At 46.6% G+C, this 26,894-nt stretch overlaps 2 protein-coding genes across 2 annotated transcripts in view; both read left to right on the top strand.

Moving 5' to 3' along the window:
* ADCY1 (adenylate cyclase 1) overlaps positions 1-26,894 on the top strand; it is a 1,907,157-nt gene that overhangs the window by 1,636,600 nt on the left and 243,663 nt on the right. The gene's annotated exons all lie outside the window — the stretch shown is intronic.
* Positions 7,120-21,303, top strand: LOC141052623 (histone H1C-like). The gene has a single exon (XM_073549834.1). It carries the CDS (start codon positions 7,406-7,408, stop codon positions 8,009-8,011), a length of 606 nt encoding a protein of 201 aa, XP_073405935.1. The 5' UTR covers positions 7,120-7,405; the 3' UTR covers positions 8,012-21,303.

Below are 26,894 nucleotides of genomic sequence, written 5' to 3'. Positions count from 1 at the left end.
GGGATGAATGGAAGACGGCGTTTAATACTCCGGAGGGACATTTTGAGTACCCGGTGATGCCTTTTGGGCTCACTAATGCCCCTTCTGTCTTCCAGTGCTTCATGAACGATATATTCCGAGACTTTGTGGATACATTTTTGATTATCTATCTGGATGATATTTTGATCTTCTCCAAGAATTGGGACTCTCATGTGGAACATGTTCGGACTGTGTTCCGGATTTTGAGGGAGAATTCCCTGCATGTCAAGGGATCGAAATGCCTTTTTGGGATACAGAGGATTTCATTTTTGGGATTTATTTTGTCTCCGTCAACTATTGAAATGGACCCGGCCAAGGCACAGGCCATTTATGATTGGGTTCAGCCAACCTCTTTGAAGGCCCTCCAGAAGTTTTTGGGTTTTGCTAATTTTTATCGGAAATTTATAGCTAATTTTTCTGGTATTGCCAAGCCATTGACGGATTTGACTAGGAAGGGTGCTGATGTGCTGAATTGGTCTCCGGAGGCTGTTTCTTCCTTTCAGGAGCTGAAGCGAAGATTCACTTCTGCTCCGGTTTTGCGGCAACCTGATGTCTCACTCCCGTTTCAGGTGGAGGTGGACGCTTCTGAGATTGGTGCAGGAGCGGTGTTGTCCCAAAAAGATCCTGTGACATCTAAAATGAATCCTTGTGCTTTCTTTTCCCGAAAGTTCTCCCCATCCGAACGTAACTATGATGTGGGGAATCGGGAACTGTTGGCCATGAAATGGGCATTTGAGGAGTGGAGACAATGGTTGGAGGGAGCCAAACACCAAGTCGTGGTCCTTACTGACCACAAGAATTTGATTTACCTGGAGTCGGCCAAGCGCTTGAATCCTAGACAGGCTAGGTGGGCCTTGTTTTTCACAGGTTTTGATTTTGTGGTCTCTTTTCTTCCGGGCACTAAGAATGTCAAGGCAGACGCCCTCTCTAGGAGTTTCCTTGCTGATTCTCCTGTTGTGACTAAGCCTGCTTCCATCTTAGGCGAGGGGGTAGTTCTTTCTGCCATCTCGCCCGATTTGAGACGTGCTCTGGAAGAGTTTCAGGAGGACAAACCTGAGCATTGTCCCAGTGGAAAGTTGTATGTTCCTGACCAGTGGAGGAAGAGAGTGATGTCTGAAGTTCATTGCTCTGCATTGGCTGGTCATCCAGGTATTTTTGGTACTAGAGATCTGGTGAGTCGATCTTTTTGGTGGCCCGCCTTGTCTCGTGATGTCAGGAATTTTGTGCAGTCCTGTGGGACTTGCTCCCGGTCTAAACCTTGTTCTCGCTCTAGTGGCTTGTTGATGCCTTTGCCGGTGCCCAGGAGGCCATGGACCCATATTTCAATGGATTTTATCTCTGATATGCCTGTCTCTCAGAGAATGACTGTTATTTGGGTGATTTGTGATAGATTCTCTAAGATGGTCCATCTTGTACCACTCCCTAAGTTGCCATCTTCCTCTGAGTTGGTGCCCTTGTTTTTGCAACAGGTGGTTCGCTTGCACGGGATTCCTGAGAACATTGTATCTGACAGAGGAGTTCAGTTTGTGTCTAGATTTTGGAGGACTTTCTGTTTCAAGCTGGGAATTCAGTTGTCCTTCTCCTCTGCGTTTCACCCTCAGACCAATGGGCAGACGGAGAGAACAAACCAGACTTTGGAGTCGTATTTGAGATGTTTTATTTCTGCCGATCAGGATGATTGGGTTTCATTTTTGCCCTTGGCTGAATTTGCTTTAAATAATAGAGCTAGCTCTGCCACTTTGATGTCACCTTTTTTTTGTAACTTTGGTTTACACCCTCGATTTTCTTCAGGGCAGGTGGAGCCTTCTGCCTGCCCAGGTGTTGACACTGTGGTGGAGAGAATGCACCAGATCTGGGACCAAGTAGTGGATAAGTTGTCTCTCTCCCAGGAAAAGGCCCAGCGGTTTTCCAACCGGCGTAGGACCGTTGGTCCCCAGTTTAAGGTGGGTGATATTGTTTGGTTGTCATCAAAAAATATCGCTATAAAGGTGGCTTCTCCTAAGTTTAAGCCTAGATTTATTGGACCTTACAAGATTTTGGAGATTATTAATCCGGTCTCTTTTCGGTTGGCTCTTCCTGTCACATTTAAAATTCATAATGTGTTTCATAAGTCCTTGTTGAAGAGGTTTGTTGAACCAGTAGTTCCTGTGGTGGCACCTCCTGACCCTCTATTGGTTGAAGGTAACATGGAATATGAGGTAGAGAAGATATTGGATTCCCGTCTGGCTAGACGGAGACTCCAGTATTTGGTTAAGTGGAAGGGTTATGGTCAGGAGGATAATTCCTGGGTCTCTGCCTCTGATATTCATGCCGAAAGATTGGTGCATGCCTTTCATCGGGCTCACCCGGATCGCCCTGGTGGCATGGATGAGGGTTCGGTGACCCCTCCTCAAGGGGGAGGTACTGTTGTGAGTTCATTTTTCCCTTCACCATTGAGGTCTGATGAACTCCCTCCTCTAGTGAAGGAAGGTAGTGAGACTGATTACCAAACACCTGGGCAGCTAGATGATGACTGGGTGGCTGGAATTGAGGACTGGATATAAGGCTGCCGACGCCCTTCTTCCTGGCTGGTGATTTTCCTGCTGGATTCTTGGAGACCAGTCTGATTCCTGCATCTCTAAGCTAAGTTTTTCTGCTCTGCTTTTTACTCTTCAGTTTTGTTTTTGTTTTGCCTCGTTTTTTGGGAGTTCTGCCATCCTCGGCCGGGGGTGAGCTGAATTCCATTTTTGTCTCTGATCTGTTGATATTTTGCTCTGTCTTCAGAATTTACCTGAGTGCTGATATAGTCTTTTGATGCCTAGCGACTTCAGGGCCTGTTTTTCCTATCAGTCGGTTGGCTCATTTTGATAGGGTTTTTGCGGATGGCAGACAGCAGCTTTCCCATCCTGGCCTATGTAGTTAGCTTGGGCCCCATCATTTGCTCAACCTATCTTTCTATCTGTGTTAGTGTTTTCATCTTGCTTCACCGTCATTATATGTTGGGGGCTGCCTATTGCTTTGGGGTCTGCTCTGGGGCAGTTTACTTTTTCCCCTTTCTGTCTTTAGGCTATATAGTTCTCCGGCTGTGATCGAGGGGTCTAGGGCACCGTAGGAACCCCCCACGGCTACTGCTAGTTGTGGTGGATAGGTTCAGGGGTCTGCTATCCGAAAGCTGCCAACCTCTCTGGTTTTTCTGGACTTAGCTGATATTTTGTTTTTTCCTCCTTCGGTGACTCATCATAACAGGGAACCAGCAGGAGGCAGGAAAGGTGGCGCACTGAAAAGGGAAGGAGACACAGGGGTTTAATAGAAGGCACAGGCAGGAGACACAGAGGGTTAACAGGAGGCAAGGCACAGGCAGGAGACACAGAGGGTTAACAGGAGGCACTGGCAGGAAGCACAGAGTTAACGGAGCAAGCTGCAAGCAGCAGCGAGCACGGCCTAGACAAGCGAAAAATAACTCAATACTCAGGTGCCTCCACTGAGGGAGGGCGGCCTGAAATACCTCGTGGTAGGCTCTGATAGGTTAGGAGAAGGGTCCGGGTCAGGTCATGCTGGCAGGTGGCTGATGGCAGAGGCACGCGATCTAACCCTCCTGCGCGTGCGCAGAGGTACCATGCACGCGGCCGAGGGAAGTGGAGGAGCGCGTCAGGAAGCCGGCTGCCGGAAAGCGAGAGGAGCGGGGGCGCGCGTCAAGGCAGTGTCAGAGGAGGAAGCCGGGCCGGAAGCGGTGACGGTGAGTACAGCAGCGAGGGCCGTGGAACGGGGAGCGGTGCAACGGGGAGCGGTGCTAACAGTACCCCCTCTCTTACACTCCCCTCCACTGCGTATGGCTAAAAACCTCTTGAGAATGCGTGGAGCATTGATGTTCTCCCGCGGCTCCCAAGATCTCTCCTCGGGACCGAAACCCTTCCAATCGATTACATAGTAACATAGTTATTAAGGTTGAAGAGAGACTTTAAGTCCATCTAGTTCAACCTATATCCTATCCTAACTTGCCCTAACATGTTGATCCAGAGGAAGGCAAAAAAACCCATGTGGCAACAGTAAGCTTCACATTGGGGAAAAAAATTCCTTCCCGACTCCACATACGGCAATCAGACTAGCTCCCTGGATCAACGCAATATTAAGGAGACTAGTGTATATACCCTGTAATATTATACTTTTCAAGAAAGGCATCCAGTCCCTTCTTAAATTTTAGTAGTGAATCACTCATTACCACATCATATGGCAGAGAGTTCCATAGTCTCACTGCTCTTACAGTAAAGAATCCGCGTCTGTGAGTATGCTTAAACCTTCTTTCCTCCAGACGTAGAGGATGCCCCCTTGTCCCCGTCACAGGTCTAAGAGTAAAAAGATCATTAGAAAGGTCTTTGTATTGTCCCCACATATATTTATACATTGTAATAAGATCACCCCTAAGCCTTCGATTCTCCAAACTAAATAACCCCAAGTGTAATAACCTGTCTTGGTATTGCAGACCCCCTAGTTCCCTAATAACCTTGGTCGCTCTTCTCTGCACCCACTCCAGTTCAGCTATGTCTTTCTTATACGCCGGAGACCAGAACTGTACACAGTATTCTAAGTGTGGTCGCACTAGTGACTTATATAGAGGTAAAATTATGTTCTCCTCATGAGCATCTATGCCTCTTTTAATGCATCCCATTATTTTATTTGCCTTTGCAGCAGCTGCTTGACTCTGGCCACTAAATGTGAGTTTGTTGTCCACCATACACCCAGGTCTTTTTCAGTGACTGTTTTGCCCAGTGTTTTACAATTAAGCACATAATTATACAACTTGTTCGTTCTACCCAAGTGCATGACCTTACATTTATCCCCATTAAAGCTCATTTGCCATTTATCAGCCCAAGCTTCTAGTTTACATAAATCCTCCTGTAATATAAAATTGTCCTCCTCTGTATTAATTACCCTGCAGAGTTTAGTGTCATCTGCAAATATTGAAATTCTACTCTCTATGCCCCCTACAAGGTCATTAATAAATATGTTAAAAAGAATCGGGCCCAAAACTGACCCCTGTGGTACCCCACTGCTAACTGTGACCCAGTCCGAGTGTGCTCCATTAATAACCACCCTTTGTTTCCTATCCCTGAGCCAGCTCTTAACCCACCTACACATATTTTCCCCTATCCCCATTGTTCTCATTTTATGTATCAACCTTTTGTGTGGCACCGTATCAAAAGCTTTTGAAAAGTCCATGTACACCACGTCCACTGCATTCCCTTGGTCCAGTCCGGAACTTACCTCTTCATAAAAGCTTATCAGATTAGTCTGACAGGAACGGTCTCTTGTAAACCCATGTTGATATTGGGTCATAAGGTTATTCTTCTCCAGATACTCCAGTATAGTATCTCAAATCAATCAAATCAATCAAATCAAATTTATTATCACCAAGTACATATTACATATATACAAGGAATTCTTTGTGGCAAAGAGGCAACATAATATATAACAACAGATACAACAAGTAACATCTAACAAGACAGATACAGTATATAGTCTACACATGACGATTTAATTGTTGAACAGAGAGTGGATAGAAGCTGTTCATATGGCGGTTGGTGCTGCATTTGGGGACTCTGAAGCGACGTCCTGAAGGGAGTAGTTGGAATGAGGAGTGTCCCGGGTGAGAGGGATCGGATGAAATTTTCAATGCGTGGGATCGAATACTCTTATCATAAAGATCCTGGATTTTAGGCAGGGGGGAACCTATAATTCTCTCTGCTGTTCTGAAAGTCCTTTGTAAGCAGAGTTTGTCATGTGCAGTGGCTCCCCCATACCAGACTATCAGAGAGGAACAAATCACAGATCTGATGACAGCATTAAAGAATAAGATCAGCAGATTCTTAGACAAACCATATCTTTTCAGCTGACGCAGGAAGAACATCCTCTGTTGTGCTTTTCTTTTAACAGCATCCACGTTTTTCCCCCATTTAAGATCATGAGAGATGATAACACCAAGTAATTTGGTCTCTGTGACCCTAAGAACCACTTCGTCATGGATGTAGATTGGAAGTATCTCATGTTGATCTTTCCTAAAATCCACAACCATCTCAGCAGTTTTTTTAGTGTTGAGTACAAGATTATTGGCTTTACACCAGTCACATATTCTTTCCACCTCACTCCGATACAAGTCTTCAGCATTTCCCCTGATGAGACCAATCAGTGTCATATCATCGGCAAATTTCAAGATTTTTACCGAGTCTGCTGAAGAGATGCAATCATTCGTATAGAGAGAAAACAGTAACGGGGACAAAACACACCCCTGAGGTGCCCCGATGTTTGTGACCAAGGTGTCCGAAGTGAATGGTCCAACTTTTACACTCTGTATCCTGGCTGTCAGGAAGTTATAAATCCACAAGCATAAGTTAAGAGGGACTCCAAGAGCTACCATTTTCTTATGAAGTAAATTCGGATCAATGGTATTGAACGCTGAGCTAAAGTCCATGAAAAGAATCCGGACATATGAGTGCAGTTCATCTGTATGATCCAAAATGTACTTCAGTGCCAGATTGACAGTGTCGTTTGCTGAACGATTCTCCTTATAGGCAAACTGAAGCGGGTCCCATAGCTTCTGCGTGAATTTTATCAGGTGGGACATCATAATTCTTTCGAAGACTTTCATAGCTACAGATGTGAGTGCTACTGGTCTATAGTCGTTCAACTCAGAGGATCCCACTTTCTTGGGGACAGGGATAATTGTGGAATTTTTCCAACACTGAGGTACAACGCACTCTTTCAGTGACATATTGTATATATTTGTCAGTATAGGGGCAAGCTGGGAAGCACATACTTTCAGACACATTGGAGATACACCATCAGGGCCAGGTGCCTTTTTGACCTTAAGTCCCTTCAGGATGCGTATCACCTCTGCCTCGGAGATCACTACTTGGGTGTTGCACAATGATCTTTATATGAACAGACTGAGGAGCTTAGAGATGAATAGCCACTGTGTGTAGAGCTTGCCTCAAATCTGCAGTAGAATTCATTTAACTCTGCTGCCAGACTTCTGCTGGGGTTCACTATAGTGGGGTGGCTTTTATAATTGGTGACCTCTCTTAATCCTCTCCATGCAGATCTATTATCTTTTGATGAGAACCTTTCCTCCAGAATCTTTGCATACTCGTGTTTGGCTAACTTGATCTCTTTAGATAGCGAGTTCCTAAGTTTCTTGAATTCAGTAATATCGCCTGCTTTATAAGCCTCCTCTTTTCTCTTACGGATCAACCTGACTTTATTTGTAAACCACGGCTTGTTGTTTCCCCGAAAGTGGACAGATTTGGATGGAATAAACGTGTCTTCACAAAAACGGATATATGAGGACACTGCATCAACCCATTCAACCCATTTGGTAATTTTTCTTTCAGCACTTGTGTTTGTTCTTGATTAGATGATGGCAGAGACCGCGCCAGCCGCCGCTCCTCCTCCCGCCGAACCGGCCACCAAATCCAAGAAGCAGCCAAAAAAATCTTCCGCAGGGGGCGCCAAGAAGAGCAAAAAGCCCTCTGGCCCCAGCGTGTCCGAGCTGATCGTCAAAGCCGTGTCCGCTTCCAAGGAGCGCAGTGGGGTGTCTCTGGCCGCCCTGAAGAAGGCTCTGGCTGCTGGAGGGTACGATGTGGAGAGGAATAACAGCCGCCTGAAGCTGGCCGTCAGGGGTCTGGTCACCAAGGGCGCCCTGCTCCAGGTGAAGGGCAGCGGCGCCTCCGGGTCATTTAAGCTGAACAAGAAGCAGGAGACCAAAGCCAAGAAACCAGCAGCCAAGAAAGCTGCAAAATCCCCGAAGAAGCCCAAGAAGGCTCCGACCGCGGCCAAGAAGAGCCCGAAAAAGGCCAAGAAGCCCGCAGCGGCCAAAAAAGCAGCTAAGAGCCCCAAAAAGCCGAAGACTGCTCTGAAGCCTAAGAAGGTGACAAAGAGCCCCGCTAAGAAGGCGGCCAAAGCTGCCAAGAGTCCGGCTAAGAAGGCGGCTAAAGCCAAGAAGCCCGCGGCCAAAAAATAAGCAGAGCCGCCCTGTCCTCATCTCTTAAAAAACCCTCCAGGATTTTACCCACAGTTGAGGTTAAACTTACTGGCCTATAATTTCCAAGTTCAGTTTTTGTCCCCTTTTTGAATATTGGCACCACATTTGCTATACGCCAGTCCTGTGGTACAGACCCTGTTATTATGGAATCTTTAAAGATTAAAAATAGTGGTCTATCTATGACTGTGCTTAATTCCTGCAGTACTCGGGGGTGTATCCCATCCGGGCCCGGGGATTTGTCAATTTTAGTGATTTGTAGATGCCGCCGTACTTCCTTCTGGGTTAAGCAGGTGACATTTAATGGAGAATTTTTATCCCTGATCATGTTATCCGTCATGGGATTTTCTTGTGTAAATACTGTTGAAAAAAAGTCATTTAGCATATTGGCTTTTTCCTCATCCTCATCCACCATTTCACCCAGACTATTTTTAAGGGGACCAACACTATCATTTTTTAGCTTCTTACTATTTTTGTAGTTAAAGAATATTTTGGGATTATTTTTACTTTCTCTGGCAACGAGTCTCTCTGTCTCAATCTTTGCTGTCTTGATTTGCTTTTTACAGAATTTATTTAATCTTCTGTATTTATTTAATGCCTCATCACTACCTACTTGCTTTAATTCTCTAAATGCTTTATTTTTTTCTCTTATTGCACCCCTTACAGCTCTATTTAGCCATAGTGGTTTCCTCCTATTTCTCGCATGTTTATTCCCATACGGTATATATTGTGCACAGGTCCTATTCAGGATGCTAATAAACGTCTCCCATTTTCTTTGTGTATTTTTATGTCTCAGGATATCGTCCCAGTTAATTGCACCAAGATCATCTCTCATCTGTTGGAAATTTGCCTTCCTGAAGTTTAGTGTCCTTGTAACCCCTCTACTACACATCTTATTAAAGGATACATGAAAACTTATTAATTTGTGATCACTATTACCCAAGTGACCCTCAATCCTTACATTTGATATGCGGTCTGGCCTGTTGGTTAATATTAGGTCTAGCAGTGCCCCCCCTCTTGTTTGGTCCTGAACCAGTTGTGAAAGGTAATTGTCTCTCATCGTTGTCAGAAACCTATTACCTTTGCTGGAACTGCAGGTTTCGGTTCCCCAATGTATTTCAGGGTAGTTGAAGTCCCCCATAATAATGACTTCTCCTTGAGTCGCTGCTTCATCTATTTGCTTTATGAGGATATTCTCTGTAGCTTCCATTATTTTTGGAGATTTATAACAAACCCCTATCAGTAATTTATTATTTTCCCCCCCTCCCCTTATCTCTACCCACAGGGACTCTACATTTTCATTAGATTCATATATATTGTCACGAAGGATGGGTTTTAAGGATGATTTTACATATAAACACACGCCTCCCCCTCGCTTATTTGTTCGGTCATTTCTGAACAGACTATAGCCCTGTAAAGTAACAGCCCAGTCATGGCTCTCATCCAGCCATGTCTCAGATATCCCCACCATGTCATAATTATGTTCCAACAACATTAACTCCAATTCCTCCATTTTGTTGGCGAGACTTCTGGCATTAGTATACATGCACTTTATGTATCTCTCTGTACCTCTATTCTTTCTTAAATTATTAACTGTTCTAACCCCACCCCCCATGCCACCTCCACCCCCAATGTCATTATTTGTGCCCAGGTCTCTATCTGCACTGTCTTTCCCTCCTATAAAAGGAATACCCTCCCCCCCGTCCCTAGTTTAAACACTCCTCCAACCTTCTAGCCATTTTCTCCCCCAGCACAGCTGCACCCTCCCCATTGAGGTGCAGCCCGTCCCTAGCGTAGAACCTGTAGCCAACTGAGAAGTCGGCCCAGTTCTGCAGGAACCCAAACCCCTCCTTCCTACACCAATTCCTGAGCCACTTATTAACCTCCCTAATCTCCCGTTGCCTCTCTGGCGTGGCACGTGGTACAGGAAGTATTTCCGAAAATACCACCTTGGAGGTCCTTGCTTTAAGCTTACAGCCTAATTCCCTGAAATCATCTTTAAGGACCTTCCACCTACCTCTAACTTTGTCATTTGTGCCAATGTGCATCATGACCGCTGGATCCTCTCCAGCCCCTCCCAGTAATCTGTCAACCCGATCAGCGATGTGTCGGACTCGAGCGCCAGGTAGGCAGCACACCGTTCGACGATCCCTGTCTTTGTGACAGATTGCCCTATCTGTTCCCCTAATAATTGAGTCTCCCACTACCAGAACCTGTCTGGCCTGCCCTGCTCTCCTATTTCCCCCCTTACTGGAGCAGACACTCCTCCGGCTTTCAGAGGACATGCCTTGCTGCAGCAGTGCTACTCCTGCACTAACACTCCCCTCATCTGCCAACTTAGCAAACTTATTGGGGTGTGCCAGATCAGGACTAGCCTCCCTGGTGCTCTTCCCTCTACCCTGCCTTCTAACTGTCACCCAGCTAGCTGCTTCATTGTTCTGCAGCTCCAACCTAGCATCCCCCCCCTCATCTATCCCATTGAGCGTCTGCTCAGTGAGCAGAAGACTCCTTTCCATATTGTCTATGGATCTCAGTGTTGCCAGCTGCACATTTAGATCCAGTATCTGGGCTTCCAAATGCACAACGTGCTCACATCTTGCACAGCAGTATGCACCCTCGACCGGCTGTTCAAGGATTTCATACATGCGGCAAGACGTGCACTGGATGGCATTGGCAATAGTGGAGCACATCCTAATGGGGATTGCACCAGACACTAAGATAAGCAAAAATAAATTAAAAAAAAAAGTATTAATATAACAGCAATTCAGTAAGACCTCCCTTGGAAACTCCCTGAATCTAAAGTCACTGAATTTCAAGTCACACACTTACCACAGTTCGCACTTACGCTCAGGTCACACTCAGCTCGTTCACACTCGCTCAGGAAGAAGATTTAAAAGTTTTTTTTTTTTTCCCCTTTTACCAGCACACCACCTTGCTGCTCAATGCACTTCCAAAAGGAGTTGAGCCCCAACCAGCTGCCCCTTATAAACCCTTAATTACCGTATGAACTCCCACCCTTAATTAACCCCTTGTGAATATAGTTACACCTCAAGATTTAAATGCAATATAGTTTACCCTTAAAAACACAGATAGTAAAATAAGAGATTAACCCTGAAGAGAGAAAATATAGGTTAAACAAGCCCCCAAAGCCCCGCAAAAATTGAACAGGTAGAAAGCACTCAGCAACTTACAATTCATCAACTCACACAGGTATTTGTTATAGGTTTTCCAAATACCTCTTCACTGAATTTCAAGTCACACACTTACCACAGTTCGCACTTACGCTCAGGTCACACTCATTAGATTAGATTAGAAAAATTGTTCTACCCCTAACCCTTTTCGAGGCCAAAATGTCTCTCACTTCAAAGACATCATCAGCAGTGACAGGTAGAGGAGAAGGGTTTGGGGCCGGGTGGAGCCGTTTCAAGACAACTGGCTTAAGGAGAGAGACGTGGAAGGAGTTGGGGACCCGAAGCGAGACAGGCAACTCCAGTTTGTAGGACACGTTGTTAATGCGTTTGAAATCTTGAAAGGTCCAATGTAGCGAGGTCCTAGTTTGTAAGAAGGGAGCTTTAACCTAATGTACTTGGCTGAAAGCCAAACTTGTTGACCCGGGAGGTAAGTCTGAGAATCCAAGCGTCTCTTGTCAGCGTGCCTCTTCATGCACTCCCCAGACTTTCTGAGAGCCTCCTTAGTCTGGGACCAGATCTTAGAGAATTCCAGGGTCAGGGAATCTGCTGCAGGCACACCGGAGGTAGCGGATATAGGTAGGGGAATACCAGGATGCATCCAAAACACCACGAAGAATGGAGACTTAGCCGAAGACTCACTGGAATGATTATTGTAGGAGAATTCTGCCCAGGGGAGAAGATGGGCCCAGTTATCTTGATGAGCGTTAGAGAATTGCCGTAAATATGCCGCTAGCACCTGATTAATGCGTTCCACTTGACCATTGGACTGAGGATGGTACACGGAGAAGTCCAATCTTACCTCCAGAAGTTTACATAAGGTTCTCCAGAATCGAGAGGTGAATTGTACGCCTCGATCAGTAACAATATGCTGCGGAAAGCCGTGGAGGTGGAAGACGTGCTGGATAAAAATCTTCGCCAACTCTGGAGCGGAAGGCAACGCTGGAAGAGGAATAAAATGGGCCATCTTGGAGAAGCGGTCGACCGCTACCAGGATAGTTCTATATCCGGAAGAGTTCGGGAGATCCGTGATGAAATCCAAAGCTATATGTTGCCATGGAACTGAGGGAATTGGCAGAGGAAGCAGAAGGCCGGAGGGTGGCCGCCTAGGAACCTTGACCTTGGCACAAGAGGGACAGGAAGCCGTGAAGTCAGTCACATCCTGGCGGAGTGAAGGCCACCAATAAAAACGAGCAATGAGCTCCATCGTCTTTTTGACTCCGACATGTCCAGAAACTTTAGCGGAATGTCCCCAGTGCAGTACCTCTTTTCTGCCTGCCTCAGGAACGTAGGTCTTGCCTGGAGGAGGAGTAATCAGTCTCACAGGGGCCACTGTGATGATCTTCGCTGGATCGATGATGTGAGTCAGTTCCCCCTCTAACTCAGGAGACTGCAGAGACCGGGACAATGCATCCGCCTTGAAGTTCTTTGACCCGGGACGGAAATGCAGCTCAAAATCGAACCGACCAAAGAAGAGAGACCATCTGGCTTGCCGGGGGTTAAGTCTCTGGGCCGACTGGAGATATGCCAGGTTTTTGTGGTCGGTAAAAATGGTAACCGGGTGGACCGACCCCTCAGGCAGGTAACGCCACTCCTCCAGTGCTAATTTTATGGCCAGAAGCTCGCGATCCCCGATGGAGTAGTTACACTCTGCCGGAGAGAAGGCTTTAGAAAAGAACCCGCAGGTAACCAGTCGGCCGGACGGGGATCTCTGAGAGAGCACTGCACCTGCTCCTGTGGAAGAGGCAACTACCTCCAGAATGAATGGCTTGTTAGCCTCGGGTCGGTGCAGAACAGGTGCCGTCGCAAAGGCTTGTTTCAGACAGGATAAGGCCTCTTCAGCCTCCAGAGGCCAGGACAAGGAGTTGACGCCTTTGCGAGTGAGGCTGGAGATGGGTTTGATGACGGATGAAAAATGTGTCACAAATTGACGATAACAATTGGCGAAGCCGAGGAACCTTTGAATCGCCTTGACCCCCACCGGACGGGGCCATTGAAGAATTGCCGACAGTTTTTCAGGATCCATTTCCAGCCCAGAGTCAGAAACGATGTAACCCAAGAAGGGCAAGGAAGACTGCTCAAAGAGACACTTTTCAAACTTCGCGTAGAGGCGATTCTCCCGCAGGCGTTGTAGGACCAGATGAACACTCCTCCTGTGAGACGCCAGATCCGGGGAAAAAATAAGGATGTCGTCCAGATACACCACCACGCAGGAGTGCAATAGGTCTCGGAAGATATCATTGACGAATTCCTGAAACACCGCTGGAGCATTGCAGTGACCGAAGGGCATAACCAGATATTCGTAATGCCCGTCCCGGGTGTTAAAGGCAGTCTTCCATTCGTCACCAGGGCGAATGCGGATGAGATTGTAGGCTCTGCGTAAATCCAACTTCGAGAAGATGCGGGCTCCACGTAGCCGGTCAAAGAGTTCAGGGATGAGAGGCAAGGGATACTTGTTTTTTATAGTAATGTCATTCAGACCCCGGAAATCAATGCAAGGATGCAGAGAACCGTCTTTCTTTTTCACAAAGAAAAACCCGGCTCCGGCAGGAGAAGAAGACTTCCTTATGAAACCTCTGGCCAAATTCTCACGAATGTACTCGGACATGGCCGTAGTCTCAGCTGGAGACAGGGGATAAATTCGCTCACGGGGCGGAGTGGTCCCGGGTCACAGATCAATAGGGCAGTCATACGGGCGATGTGGGGGAAGGGTCTCTGCCTCCTTCTTATCAAACACGTCAGAGAACGACCAGTATGCGGCTGGTAAGCCCCCAGGGCCCAAGGAGACTGGAGGAGGATTGGCCGGGTGCACAGACCCCAGGCACCTCTCTTGGCAAGGATGTCCCCAGCAGAGGACCTCACCGGAGCGCCAATTCAGGACGGGTTCATGTGTCATAAGCCAGGGAAGACCAAGCAGCAAAGCATGGGATAGGTTGGGGAGAACGTAGAATGCGATCCATTCCTGGTGCAAGGCCCCGATTTGCAGACACACCTCCTCCGTAACCACGGAAACGGATTCTTGTAGGGGTCTTCCATCTACCGAGGCGATAACACGTGGAGTCTTCAGGGTAATCACGGGAATCCGGTACTTCTTCTCCTCCTTCAGTCTTATGAAGTTCCCCGCCGTGCCCGAGTCCACATAGGCCACCTCCGAACCATGTCTCTGACCAAAAACCAGCTGAACCGAAAGGGAAAGGGGGTGAGAGGAGTGAGACACACCTAGGACGGCCTCTCTTACCTGCCCTAGGTGGAGGAGTTTCCCGGCCTCTCAGGACAGGAACGCAGGAAGTGGGACGCGCTGCCACAATACAGGCACAAACCCTCCGTCAGTCTCTCCTTACGGCGCTGTTCCACCAACTTGACTTGATCCACCTGCATCGGCTCTGGCGCCGGACTGGAGGACGGCCCAGGAGGACGTGGACTGGATGGCCTGTGAAAAGAAGCAGATGGTCTGAGCGGTCTCCTCTCTCTAGCAGCCTCTTCGTTCCTGGAACCGGAGGTCAATTCGTGTGGCCAGAGAAATAAGATCCTCCAAGGTGGTCAGGGTATCTCGCCCTGCCAATTCGTCTTTGATTTTGCTAGAGAGACCACGCCAGAAGGCCCCAACCAAAGCCTCGTTATTCCACTACAACTCAGAGGCCAAGGTGCGGAACCGGATGGCATATTGTCCGACCGTAAGGGTACCCTGAGTGAGGCAGAAAAGGGACTCCGTAGCGGAAGTCAACCGTCCGGGCTCGTCAAAGACTTTACGGAAAGTGTCTGTGAAGGTCTGGACGCTAGAGACTACGGGATCGTCCCGCTCCCACAGAGGATTCACCCAGGAGAGTGCCTCTCCCTCCAGATGAGACACAATGAAGGCAATCTTGGCTCGGTCAGTGGGATACTGTTGGGGCAAGAGTTCGAAATGCAACCTGCACTGATTTAGGAAGCCTCTACACAACTTTGGGTCGCCGCCGTACCGAGGCGGTTTACCAAGCCTGGGAGACAGGGCAGGTACGGGATCTGATCTGCAGGACGGATCGCGTCCTGCAGCCGACTGAAGGGAAAGCAACCAATCGTCGACCGAAGCCATATAAGAGAGAATATGGGCTTGGGTGTCCCGTTGTTGAACCAGCTCTTGCTGGAGGCTGGCCAGTTGGGAGGCGTTGCCAGGGTCGGCAGCCTGCAAGGCCGATAAGCGGGAATCCATGGTCTTCATAAAAGACATTATACGGGTCTGGTTTTCCCTTAAGAACACCAACTCTTTTTGGGCGGCGGCCCCGGCAGGGTCCATGGCCTGACTATTCTGTTACACTCCGGATCACGGAAGCGAGAGTGGACCCACTGGACTGTGATGCCAAACCCTCCCCGAGCGAGCGCACCAAGTGGACCTCCTCCCTTGCTGTGATGACACGCGTTGGGCACTCCACGAGCTCCCCCCTGTGTAAGTGGCCTCACATTGGGACCATGCAGGCAGGGTTCATTACCAGTTTGCTGGGCTATATTCTGTTCGCTTTGCCTCATATGGGTTGATGAATCTCTTAATACCCCATGTCTGCATTATTCTCTATTTGATCTATATGGCTCTATCTTTGTATGTATTTCTTTAACTCACAATTACTCTAATAGATCCTTTTGTCATACAGGACTATCAAGATCTGTGTGTTTATATATGTTTTTGATGTTGCTTTTTCATTTGTAGACTCATCTATTGTGTATTATAGAGCCCTTTGTATTATAGAGCCCTTCGCATGGGAGGAGGTCTTGTTTGGCTCTATTATGAGCCTTGTGCTTTGTTTTCACATCATTTATGACTTTTAAATGTTTTTATAGGTTTCTTGTCTTTCTATTACCAATAAAATTTATATTATTGCAGTGATCCCTGCATTGTTTGGTCAGTAGCTTTCTCCTTCTACTTTCTGGAGGCAGGAAAGGTGGCGCACTGAAAAGGGAAGGAGACACAGGGGTTTAATAGAAGGCACAGGCAGGAGACACAGAGGGTTAACAGGAGGCAAGGCACAGGCAGGAGACACAGAGGGTTAACAGGAGGCACTGGCAGGAAACACAGAGAGTTAATGGAGCAAGCTGCAAGCAGCAGCGAGCACAGCCTAGACAAGCGAGAAATAACTCAATAGTCAGGCGCCTCCACTGAGGGAGGGTGGCCTGAAATACCTGGTGGTAGGCTCTGATAGGTTAGGAGAAGGGTCTGGGTCAGGTCATGCAGGCAGGTGGCTTATGGCAGAGGCGCGCGATCTAACCCTCCTGCGCGTGTTCAGAGGTACCATGCGCGCGGCCGAGGGAAGTGGAGGAGCGGGGGCGCGCGTCAAGGCAGTGTCAGAGGAGGAAGCCGGGCCGGAAGCGGTGACGGTGAGTACAGCAGCGGGGGCCGTGGAACGGGGAGCGGTGCAACGGGGAGCGGTGCTAACAGGGTGTGTGTATAGTGTACAATTAGGAAATCTGCAGCTGCCAGGTATCAGCCCTACAGAGCTCCTAACCAATAGACACGAGGCACTTGAGGGCACTTCCGCGGTCTGTGTTCCAGCGCTCAAATTAAACCTTACGGCCCTAGAATTACATGGCCCGCGGCCAAAAAACGGGCAAAGTGGCTGCGGGTCGCACCAGATTATATCGCAGGCCCACAGACATATATTTATACACCCCCACTCTATATAATGTCCAGACACAGAGATATTTATATACCCTCACTCTATATAATGTCCAAAGGCAGAGATATATTTATATACCCCCACTCTATATAATGTCCAGAGGCAGAGAGATATTTATACACACTCTCTCTATATAATGTCCAGAGGCAGAGAGATATTTATACACCCCCTCTCTATATAATGTCCAGAGGCAGAGAGATATTTATACACCCCCACTCTAAATAATGTCCAGAGGCAGAGAGATATTTATACACCCACACTCTATATAATGTCCAGAGGCAGAGAGATATTTATACACCCACACTCTATATAATGTCCAGATGCAGAGAGATATTTATACACCCCCACTCTATCTGAGAGTCCCAGATAGAATGGGGTGTATAAATATTTGAATAAATGAATAAAGTCCAGCTCATCAGTATGACATCATGGAACTCGGAGCACGGATCCGCCGTGTCAAGGCATGGAACAAAGCAAAATAGAGGAAAATCCAGCTTCACGAAAAAGTGAAAAAATCCATTCACTTAAAATTTCAGAGATAGAGGATACAATATCAGCATAAATAGCAGCAAAAAATGCCTTATGAACGCGTTTCTGGTGTCGCAGCACCCTTAGTCTTGATAACAAAGCATTCTCCAACACAACATTTATATGGTGAGGTCAGGTGAAAACATTAGTGCCATAATTAGTTAATTAATACCAACAAGTAACAGGTGAAAACACACAACGTTAAAATTAATTAGACATGACACAAAGGAAAAATGAATAATTCATATATATGTATATATATATATATATATATATATATATATATATATATATATTCATAGCGCAAAACCTTGCAAGTTATTTTTATTTTCACATAATTTCTATATATGGTATAATAACCATTTCTCGTTATTAAGAGAGCAGAAGAAAAAAAAAAACATTACTATTATAATGGAAGCAAAAAAGGGAAACCACATTACTGGAAAGCGATCTGTAAAATCGCAGTCAAAGATGATCTTCTTCATGGCTTGTGAGATCCAATAAAACACAGTATTGCTTCAGTTATTATTAACAAGGTGTTAGGCATCGGGTTCCTGCAGCTGCACTCCAGAGCCTTTCATCCAACTGTCTCCCATTCTCCATCAACCACAGAGGAGCCTGCTCAGCAGTCGCATCATTCCCGACACTCTGCTCAGACCAGCTCTGTGGGTCTGGCTGTTGCTGCCACCTCTGGGCCAGCAATAGCAACACAGACTGGTCAGCAGCAAGCCACTCCAGAGGCTAAGTCCTTCCGTCGCTCCACTGAGCACGCCCACGAGACGATCTCCCATTAGAGATCAGGAGTCACATGCCCAGGTCCTTCTCCAGATCTGATTGGTCCAACTCATGGATCTGGAAGCTTCCGGAAGGTCCTGGCTATAAAAGGTTCACATGGCCGCTCGGCCATGAGCTAGTATAGACTCTAGTTGCTACCTGTGTGAATGATGACGGTTGCATGGACTTACAAATGACTCATTAAGATTCCTCTCCCTCTGATATTACATGTGTGGATAGGGAACTAGTGATAGAGTCAGCGCCAGTCAGTGGCAAGCTACAGGCCACAGTGCATATCATCCACGGTACTAGCATCCGACAGAGTGCCTGCTGCCGGGCATTGTCGTACAGCGGCAGTGTCTGTTGCCGCACTGCAGTCAGCAGTGCTTGTTGGTTTCCACGGTTGCGACGCCGCACGCATGTTGGGTCTAGAGGGACGCTGACACTGTGTCTTTGGCCAGAGACCTGTGACCATATACCGTTTGTGCAGTCCGCTGAGCTCTGTGAGTTCAACAGGCTTGGCAGTTGTGTTTAACGCGTCGGCTTCTCTGTGAAGTAACAGAGTCTGCCCAGCACACATCGGGTGACGTTCAACCCGCGTGCTGCAGAATTGCCCTACTCCTGCTGCCACCACACTACTTGTAAGTATATTCTGACTATAAGACGCACCCCCATTTTTCCCAAAAGTCAGACATTGCTTTTCACCCATGCTTACACAGAATTTTTAAAAAAATAAAAATCATGAAATAGGCCTGGACAGAAATGATAGTACCCCTGAAAATAATGTGACAAAAATGACATGATATATCCACTAATTAACATCACAGGTGTCTACAATCTTGGAATCAGTGAGTGGGCCTGTAAAAAGAGCTACAGACACTCACTGTGCTGTTTGGTGACATGGTGTGTATCACACTCAACATGGACCAGAGGAAGCGAAGGAAAGAGGTGTCTCAGGAGACTAGAAAGAGAATTATAGCCACACATGTTAAAGGTAAAAGTTATAAGACCATCTCCAAGCAGTTTGATTTTCCTGTGCCTACAGTTGCACATATTATTCAGAAATTTAAGCTCCATGGGACTGTAGCCAACCTCCCTGGACATGGCTGCAAGTGGAAAATTGATGGCAAATCAAAAAGACAGATAATACGAATGGTAGCAAAAGAGCCCAGAAAAACTTCTAAACAGATTAAAGATGAACTTCAAGCTCAAGGAACATCTGTGTCAGATCGCACCATCCGTCGTCGTATGAGCCAAAGTGGACTTCATGGGAGACGACCAAGGAGGACAGCATTGTTGAAAAAAAATCATAAATAAGCTACACTGGAAGTTGCCAAACTACATGTTGACAAGCCACAAAGCTTCTGGGAGAATGTCCTATGGACAGATGAGACAAAAATGGAACTTTTTGGCAAGGCACATCAGCTCTATGTTCACAGATGGAAAAATTAAGCATATCAAGAAAAGAACACTGTTCCTACTGTGAGACAAGGAGGAGGCTCTGTTATGTTCTGGGGCTGTATTGCTGCATCTGGCACAGGGTGTCTAGAATCTGTGCAGGGTACAATGAAATTTCAAGACTATCAAGTGATTCTAGAGAGAAATGTGCTTCACAGTGTCAGAAAGCTTGGTCTTAGTTGTAGGTCATGGGTCTAGCAACAGGATAATGACCCAAAACCCACAGCTAAAAACACCCAAGAATGGCTAAGAGGAAAACATTGAACTATTCTGAAGTGGCCTTCTATGAGCCCTGACCTAAATCTTATTGAGCGTCTTTGGAAAGAGCTGAAACATGGTGTCTGGAAAAGGCAACCTTAATACACAAGAAAACTGGAGCAGTTTGCTGTTGAGGAGTGGGCCAGAATACCTGTTGATAAGTGCAGAAGTCTCATTGACAGTTACAGGAATCGTTTGATTGCAGTGATTGCCTCAAAAGGTTGTGCATCAGAATATTAAGTTAAGGGTACCATCATTTCTGTCCAGGCCTATTTCATGAGTTTTATTTTTTTTTAAATTCTGTGGAAGCATGATTGAAAAGCAATGTCTGACTTTCATTTGTTCATTTTCATAGTGTTTTGATTTATTATTACCTTTCTCAGATTAAAGTTATTTATGTTACCATTGTGGGTTCTTCAGTCATTAAACGAGGAGTACTTGCAATTTTGACCATGTGTGTTTGACATACATGTACATTATATGTCTTGTTCCTGCCTTTTGATGTGGGCTCGCATGTCGAGCTTGCATCTTTCCCAGCAGATGATGGCTGACTTAGTCAGCCATAATGTGACCTTAACAGCCACGGGTAGAGCGGAACTCTGCATGCAGCTGTTAACCTGTTAAATCTTGCTGTCAATCTCTGACAGCGGCATTTAACACTCACCAGGAGGGGGCATATCATTGCACATGCCCATCAACCTGCTTGTGATGTGATCGCGGGGCGCTGATGGCTTGCCATGACAGTCAGGGGTCTGGGGAAGACCCCTGTGTCTCTAATTATGATAGCCCTAGTACAGCCAGCCTGTAGCTGTTGTTCACGTGAGATTGTGATTTTCCTAAGAGATTTTCCCTTTCATAAAAGTCTGATGTATCAAAGTGTAAAATAAATTAATAAAAATCTCTGAAAAGTGTAACAAGAAAAAAATCAAACCACCAGAATTATTTTTTTGGCCACAGCAACATTGCAATAAAATGCAATCAAAGGTGATCAAAACATCATATCTACCCCCCAAAAAAGTAACAGCTAAAACATCAGCTCAGGGCACAAAAAAGTAAGCTCTCACACATGATCAGATTCAGAAAATTGAGTGTGTTAATTGTCTCTGAAAATGGTGACAAGAAAATTTTGTTGTTTTTTTTACAAATTTCTGTATATTTTTTCACCACTAAAATTTTAAAAAATCTATACATATTTGATATCTGCGATATTGTACTGACTTGGATAATAATATTGCCCTGTCAGTTTCCCCATATAGTGAACATGGTAAATAAGAAAACAAAAAAAATTGTGAAAATGCACTTTTTTCCAACTTTATAATGTATCACTTGATGAATAGGGTCATTCAAAAGTGCAACTTCTTCAAAAAACAACCCCTCATACAGTTATGTAGCCTGAAAAATAAAAAAGTTGCAGCTCTTTGAAAAAGGGGAGAAAGAAAAAAAACAAATAGAAAATGGCTTCTGTGTGAAGGGGTTAGTGAATCCTATAATTTTATTTGCCTTGACAACAGCTGCCTGGCACTGGTCACTAAGGCCACATTCACACATTTAGTATTTGGTCAGTATTTTATCTCAGTATTTGTAAGCCAAAACCAAGAGTGGGTGATAAATACAGAGGTGGTGACGTGTTTCTGTTATACTTTTCTCTGATTGCTCGACTCCTGATTTTGGCTTACTCATGTAAAATACCGTACTGACCAAATATTGAATGTGTGAATGTGGCATAAAGGTGAGTTTATTATCCAGCAATACCTCAAAGGGAATCTGTCACCCCATTTTTCGAGTATCTGCTACAGGCACTGCCATCAGAGGCTTATCTACAACATTCTGTAATGTTGTAGATAAGCCCCCGATGTAACCTGAAACATAAGAGAAGCGAGTTATACGATGAAACCTGAAAGAAAAGAAAAATGGGTTAGATTATACTCACCCAGGGGCGGTCCAGGTCTGGTTTTGGTCCGATGGGTGTCACGGTCCCGTCCGGCGCCTCCCATGTTCTAACGGTGACATCCTCTTCTTTGCTTCCTGTCGTGGCTCCTGCACAGGCGCACTGCTCTGCCCTATTGAGGGCAGAGCAGAGTACTGCAGTGCGCAGGCGCCGAACCTCTCTGACCTTTCCCGCAAAAGAGCAAAGAAGAGGACGTCACCGCTAGAAGATGGGAGGTGACGGACCGGACCGCAACACCCATCGGACCAAAACCGGACCGGGACCGCCCCTGGGTGAGTATAATCTAACTTGTTTTTCTTCTCTTTCAAGTTACATCAGGGGCTTATCTACAGCATTACAGAATGCTGTAGATAAGCCCCTGATGGTGGTGCCGGCAGCTGATACTCGAAAAATGGGGTGACAGATTCCCTTTAAAGTCTTTTTTCAGTAACAGCTTTGTATATTGCCTTCTTATTTAGTATTTAATACTATATTTTGTTTCCTGTAACTTATTATTTTGTTCATTATAATTTACACCTAAAAAATGTTTTCTCTGAATACTGGACATTTCTCACACTGGAATGTGGCACCTGAAAGATGTGGCAAATTCCTAAAGGGGTGCACACCTCTTAATGAATATAGCGTTTCTTTCTCCAGCACTCTGTTCATCATGAGACTGGCATACAGTCTCATCTATATTGCAAAAACATAATATACAGCTTCATAAAACCTATGCAAGATGAAATGGCTAAATGAACCACAGATTCAGATCTAATAAGCTGCCTGTCAATAGTGTTACAAGGTAGTACAAAGCATTTTAGTGGAATTAAAAAAATGTAGACTGTGTAGACCTGTTTATCCTAAGCAGTGCCTTCACCCCCACTTCCCACCAATCCCGCAAAGAAAATACAGCCAGACCTAGATGGGTTGAACAGGTCAGTCACAGTTTATTAATTACCTAAGCAGAGAAGGGCAATTACATTTCGTAACGGGAGGCTCATGGCTGAGTTCCTGTCCGCGATCGACAGGCGATATGGCCAACGAGCGGTCATGAACCTTTGCTCTCCTCTACTTCTTCAGCTGTGACTTATTACCGTTAACAAAGATTAGTTATATACGTGGCACCCTTTGTCTTTATCATCACAAAAGGGTTAAATATGTAGTGATTTGTATGTGTTTTGTGAGCAATGGGAGTTATGCTTTCTCTGCTAGAGACTACAACACACACACACAATTTGCCTCACTCCCTCACTTGTCTGAAGCTTAGATCTTTGCAGACATGCTCTAACTAGGAGGGGGAGGAGCAAAGTTGTTGTTTCAGTGAAGAAGAACGAGGAAGGACGCTCTGGGAAGCCATGTTAAGACATGTACTCGATCCAGGATTACAGCTAAAGAAGCATCAGGGAACCAGCCCCTAGACCATCCATGCTTTCAGAGCAGGGGGGTAAGCTAAGAGACGGTGTGGGATTATACAACCAGCAGAAAAGTGTTTTCCCTCAGAAATACTGCAACAACCTAGGATCAGTGAAGGATAGTGTAAGTGGGAACTTGAGCTGCTTCACAAAGGATTCAAGCTGCAAGTTGCTGAAGGAGAAATACACAGTGAGTAGAGGCAATATTGGAAGTTCTAAACTCTGGGAAGCCTTGTTCCCAGAAGGGATTAGAATAGCAGGAAGCTTACACTGAGTCACAGCAGAGAGGATAACTCCCATTCTCCAGAGCAGACTGTAAACTGGTGACAGTTGTAATATCGCCTCTGAACTGCATCTGAACTACAGTAAATTATAAAGTGACTTTCCTTGTCTCCTGCCTTATTACTCCATGCCTTCTACTTCCATCACAATCTCTGAGGGTCTGCCCTGGTTGGAGAGGGTTTAACATCTGCACTGCCATCACCATCTACTTCCCCAGGGATCATCTGCAGTGCCAGCTATAGTACAGTCGAACACTCCAACTGGCGTCACAAATCACTACATAAATGTTATTCCCACTCACTTCATCCCCTTTTACATGACCGCCAGGGAGCACGGACTGGGTCACTGCCACTGTGACATTTCCCATTGAAGTTAACGGGCCCAGTACCGAGTATCCCATGGCCCCTGGGGCACGTCATGTATACATATTTTTTTAAAATAAATAATACATAATACACATATATGCATATCTCTGTCGTAGTATGGCAATTTACACCCCATCGAAATATGTAAGGGAGGGAGGGCGGGTCAAAAGCTTCCAATTGAGTGACCGTCAGAGGAAAAAGGAATTTGCTGACCTGGGCATCTGGATTTAACCCCTTCAGGTGTGGCCGTAGATAACTTCCCCTTTAAGGACCATTGGACAGCAGGGCATCCCAATTAGTACATCAGCGAGGGGAGTGGTGTGAAAGGGGGTGTATTGGGCACTGTCAGTATTTTATTAGCTTTAGTCTTAGGGGCTCCATAATCAGAGGCACATTCCTTATGCAGTACTGTGCCTGCCAGACTGTGGAGACCTGTTTGTCCTAAGCAGTGCCTTCATCCCCCTTTCCCACCAATCCTGCAAAGAAAACACAGCAAGACCTAGATGGGTTGAACAGGTTGGTCACAGTTTATTAATTACCTAAGCAGAGAAGGGCAGTTACATTTCGTAATGGGAGGCTCATGACTGAGATCCTGTCCGCGATTGACAGGCGATTTGGCCAACGAGCGGTCACGAACCTTTGCCCTCCTCTACTTCTTCCACCACGGAGGATCCTGTGTATGACCTACACAAGACTCCGACCCCCCCATCAAAGTCAGGGCCTGTTCCACTCCATCCTGCAAGCCGGACAAAAATATATCGAGGTCAATGTCCATAAGGTGAACGCCGTCCGGTCTTAATAATGCCGTGTTGTTTCCTTCCAGCTGGTGATGACGAACAGCCATACCACATTTTCCCCTCACGAATTTTGCGATCCATGCGTTGAACTTTTTTCTTACTCGTTCTATGGCTTTTTCATCTCTTGCACCCCACCAGATGGCTCATGGTATCATTTGTGACCACATCAATACCATATTCGCGAATAAACAGATAAAACGTTCGATATCTGCTGTCATTCATTTGTAAACATCAGCGATTTTACACCTGCCAAGATCATTGCCCCCAACATGTAACACCATTATCACGGGGTGCTTCACCCTCCTGGAGATGTCAACCATCTCTTGGAACACCTGTTGCCATTGGAGGCCGCTTATCCCTCTCCAGTTGACTTCGGGACCCGGTAAGCCTAGACTCTTTCCACCAGGCCGCAGCTCAGCCCTTTTTGCCGCCCAATAGAAATATAAATGTCCTAAAACCCAAACTTCAACTCCTGTAAGAGATAAAATGTGTTACTTCAGCAAATCAGGTCTTATGTATCTAGCGAAGCATGCGGATTTCCATCGACTCATTCTCTGAACCCTGGTCTCCGATACTCCTGCCCTAGCTGCTTCAGTGGCTGCCCCGATTCAGAAAGAATGCGTCCCATATTCCTTTGGATTAGCGCCGGATCTTTCTAGGCATAACGCAAAAATTGCCTGAAATTGATACTTGGTAAGAGGGGACCTGTCTGTATGAAAATCTGCCTTCGTGTCTTATTACCGCATATCCTTTGACTATTTTCAGTGGGCATACTAGGCCATTTGTTGATTTAACCAGCACCCACGTGCCCCTCCCAGTTGGATCAAAAGCTTCCAAGTGAGTGACCGCCGAAGGGAAAAGGAAGTTGCTGACCTGGTCACCTGGATTTAACCCCTGTATGTGTGGCCATAGATACCTTCCCCTTTAAGGACCTTGGACAGCAGGGCATCCCAATTAGTACATCACCGAGGGGAGTGGTGTGAGGGGGGGTGAATTGGGCACTGGCCATATTTTATTAGCTTTAGTCTTAGGGGCTCCACAATCAGAGGCACATTCCTTATGCAGTACTGTGCCTGCCATCACAGAGTTTCACTAAAAAAAGCCTCTCCATAAATGAAAGAATTCCTTTTTTCTTTAAAACATAATTTTGTAATTGTTCAGCATAAAAAGATACATATTTCATAGCCCTACATTCACAGCAATATGTAAAATAACTTGTGAGCTATTTAAGCCACATAGTGCATTGCATAAAAAGGAACAATAGTGAATTTGTTATATGATACCAATAAAAACTAGATGTGTATTTCCTGAAGGAAGTACAGATAGTGGTTTGAAATGGTGCCCGGGCTGCCCCTTTAAGAGAGACTTGCCTGCTGCCCCTGCAAGACTTTCAACTCAGGATCCGTTTTAACTGTAGGTGCCTCTCAGGGGCCACTTTGGCCTCAGGGTCCGATTTTGTGGGTGGGGACCCTCAGGGTCCGATTTTGTGGCCAGAACCCCTCAGGGTCCGATTTTGTGAGTGGGGTCCCTCAGGGTCCGATTTTGTGGCCGGGGCCCCTCAGGGTCCGATTTGGTGGGTGGGGCCCCTCAGGGGTCCGATTTTGTGGGTGGGGCCCCTCAGGGGTCCGATTTTGTGGCCGGGGCCCCTCAGGGTCCGATTTGGTGGGCGGGGCCACTCTGGGTCCAATTTGGTGGGCGGGACCACTCTGGGACCAATTTGGTGGGGGGCCCCTCAGGGTCCGATTTGGTGGGTGGGGCCCCTCAGGGTTCGATTTGGTGGGTGGGGCTCCTCAGGGTCCAATTTTGTGAGTGGGACCCCTCAGGGTCTGATTTTGTGGCCGGGGCCCCTCAGGGTCCGATTTGGTGGGTTGGGCCCCTCAGGGGTCCGATTTTGTGGGTGGGGCCCCTCAGGGTCCAATTTTGTGGCCGGGGCCCCTCAGGGTCCGATTTGGTGGGCGGGGCCACTCTGGGTCCAATTTGGTGGGTGGGACCACTCTGGGACCAATTTGGTGGGGGGACCCTCAAGGTCCGATTTGGTGGGCGGGGCCCCTCAGGGTTCGATTTGGTGGGTGGGGCTCCTCAGGGTCCGACTTTGTGATTGGGGCCCTTCAGAATCCGATTTGGTGGGCGGGGCCCCTCAGGGTCCGATTTGGTGGATGGGGCCCCTCAGGGGACCGATTTTGTGGGTGGGGCCCCTCAGGGTCCAATTTTGTGGCCGGGGCCCCTCAGGG

Source organism: Dendrobates tinctorius, unplaced genomic scaffold (assembly GCF_039654945.1).
Source record: "Dendrobates tinctorius isolate UK_male_01 unplaced genomic scaffold, ASM3965494v1 ptg000162l, whole genome shotgun sequence".
Taxonomy (NCBI): Eukaryota; Metazoa; Chordata; class Amphibia; order Anura; family Dendrobatidae; genus Dendrobates; species Dendrobates tinctorius.
Note: the sequence above shows the minus strand (reverse complement) of the source record. Positions and strands in the feature narration are given on the sequence as shown.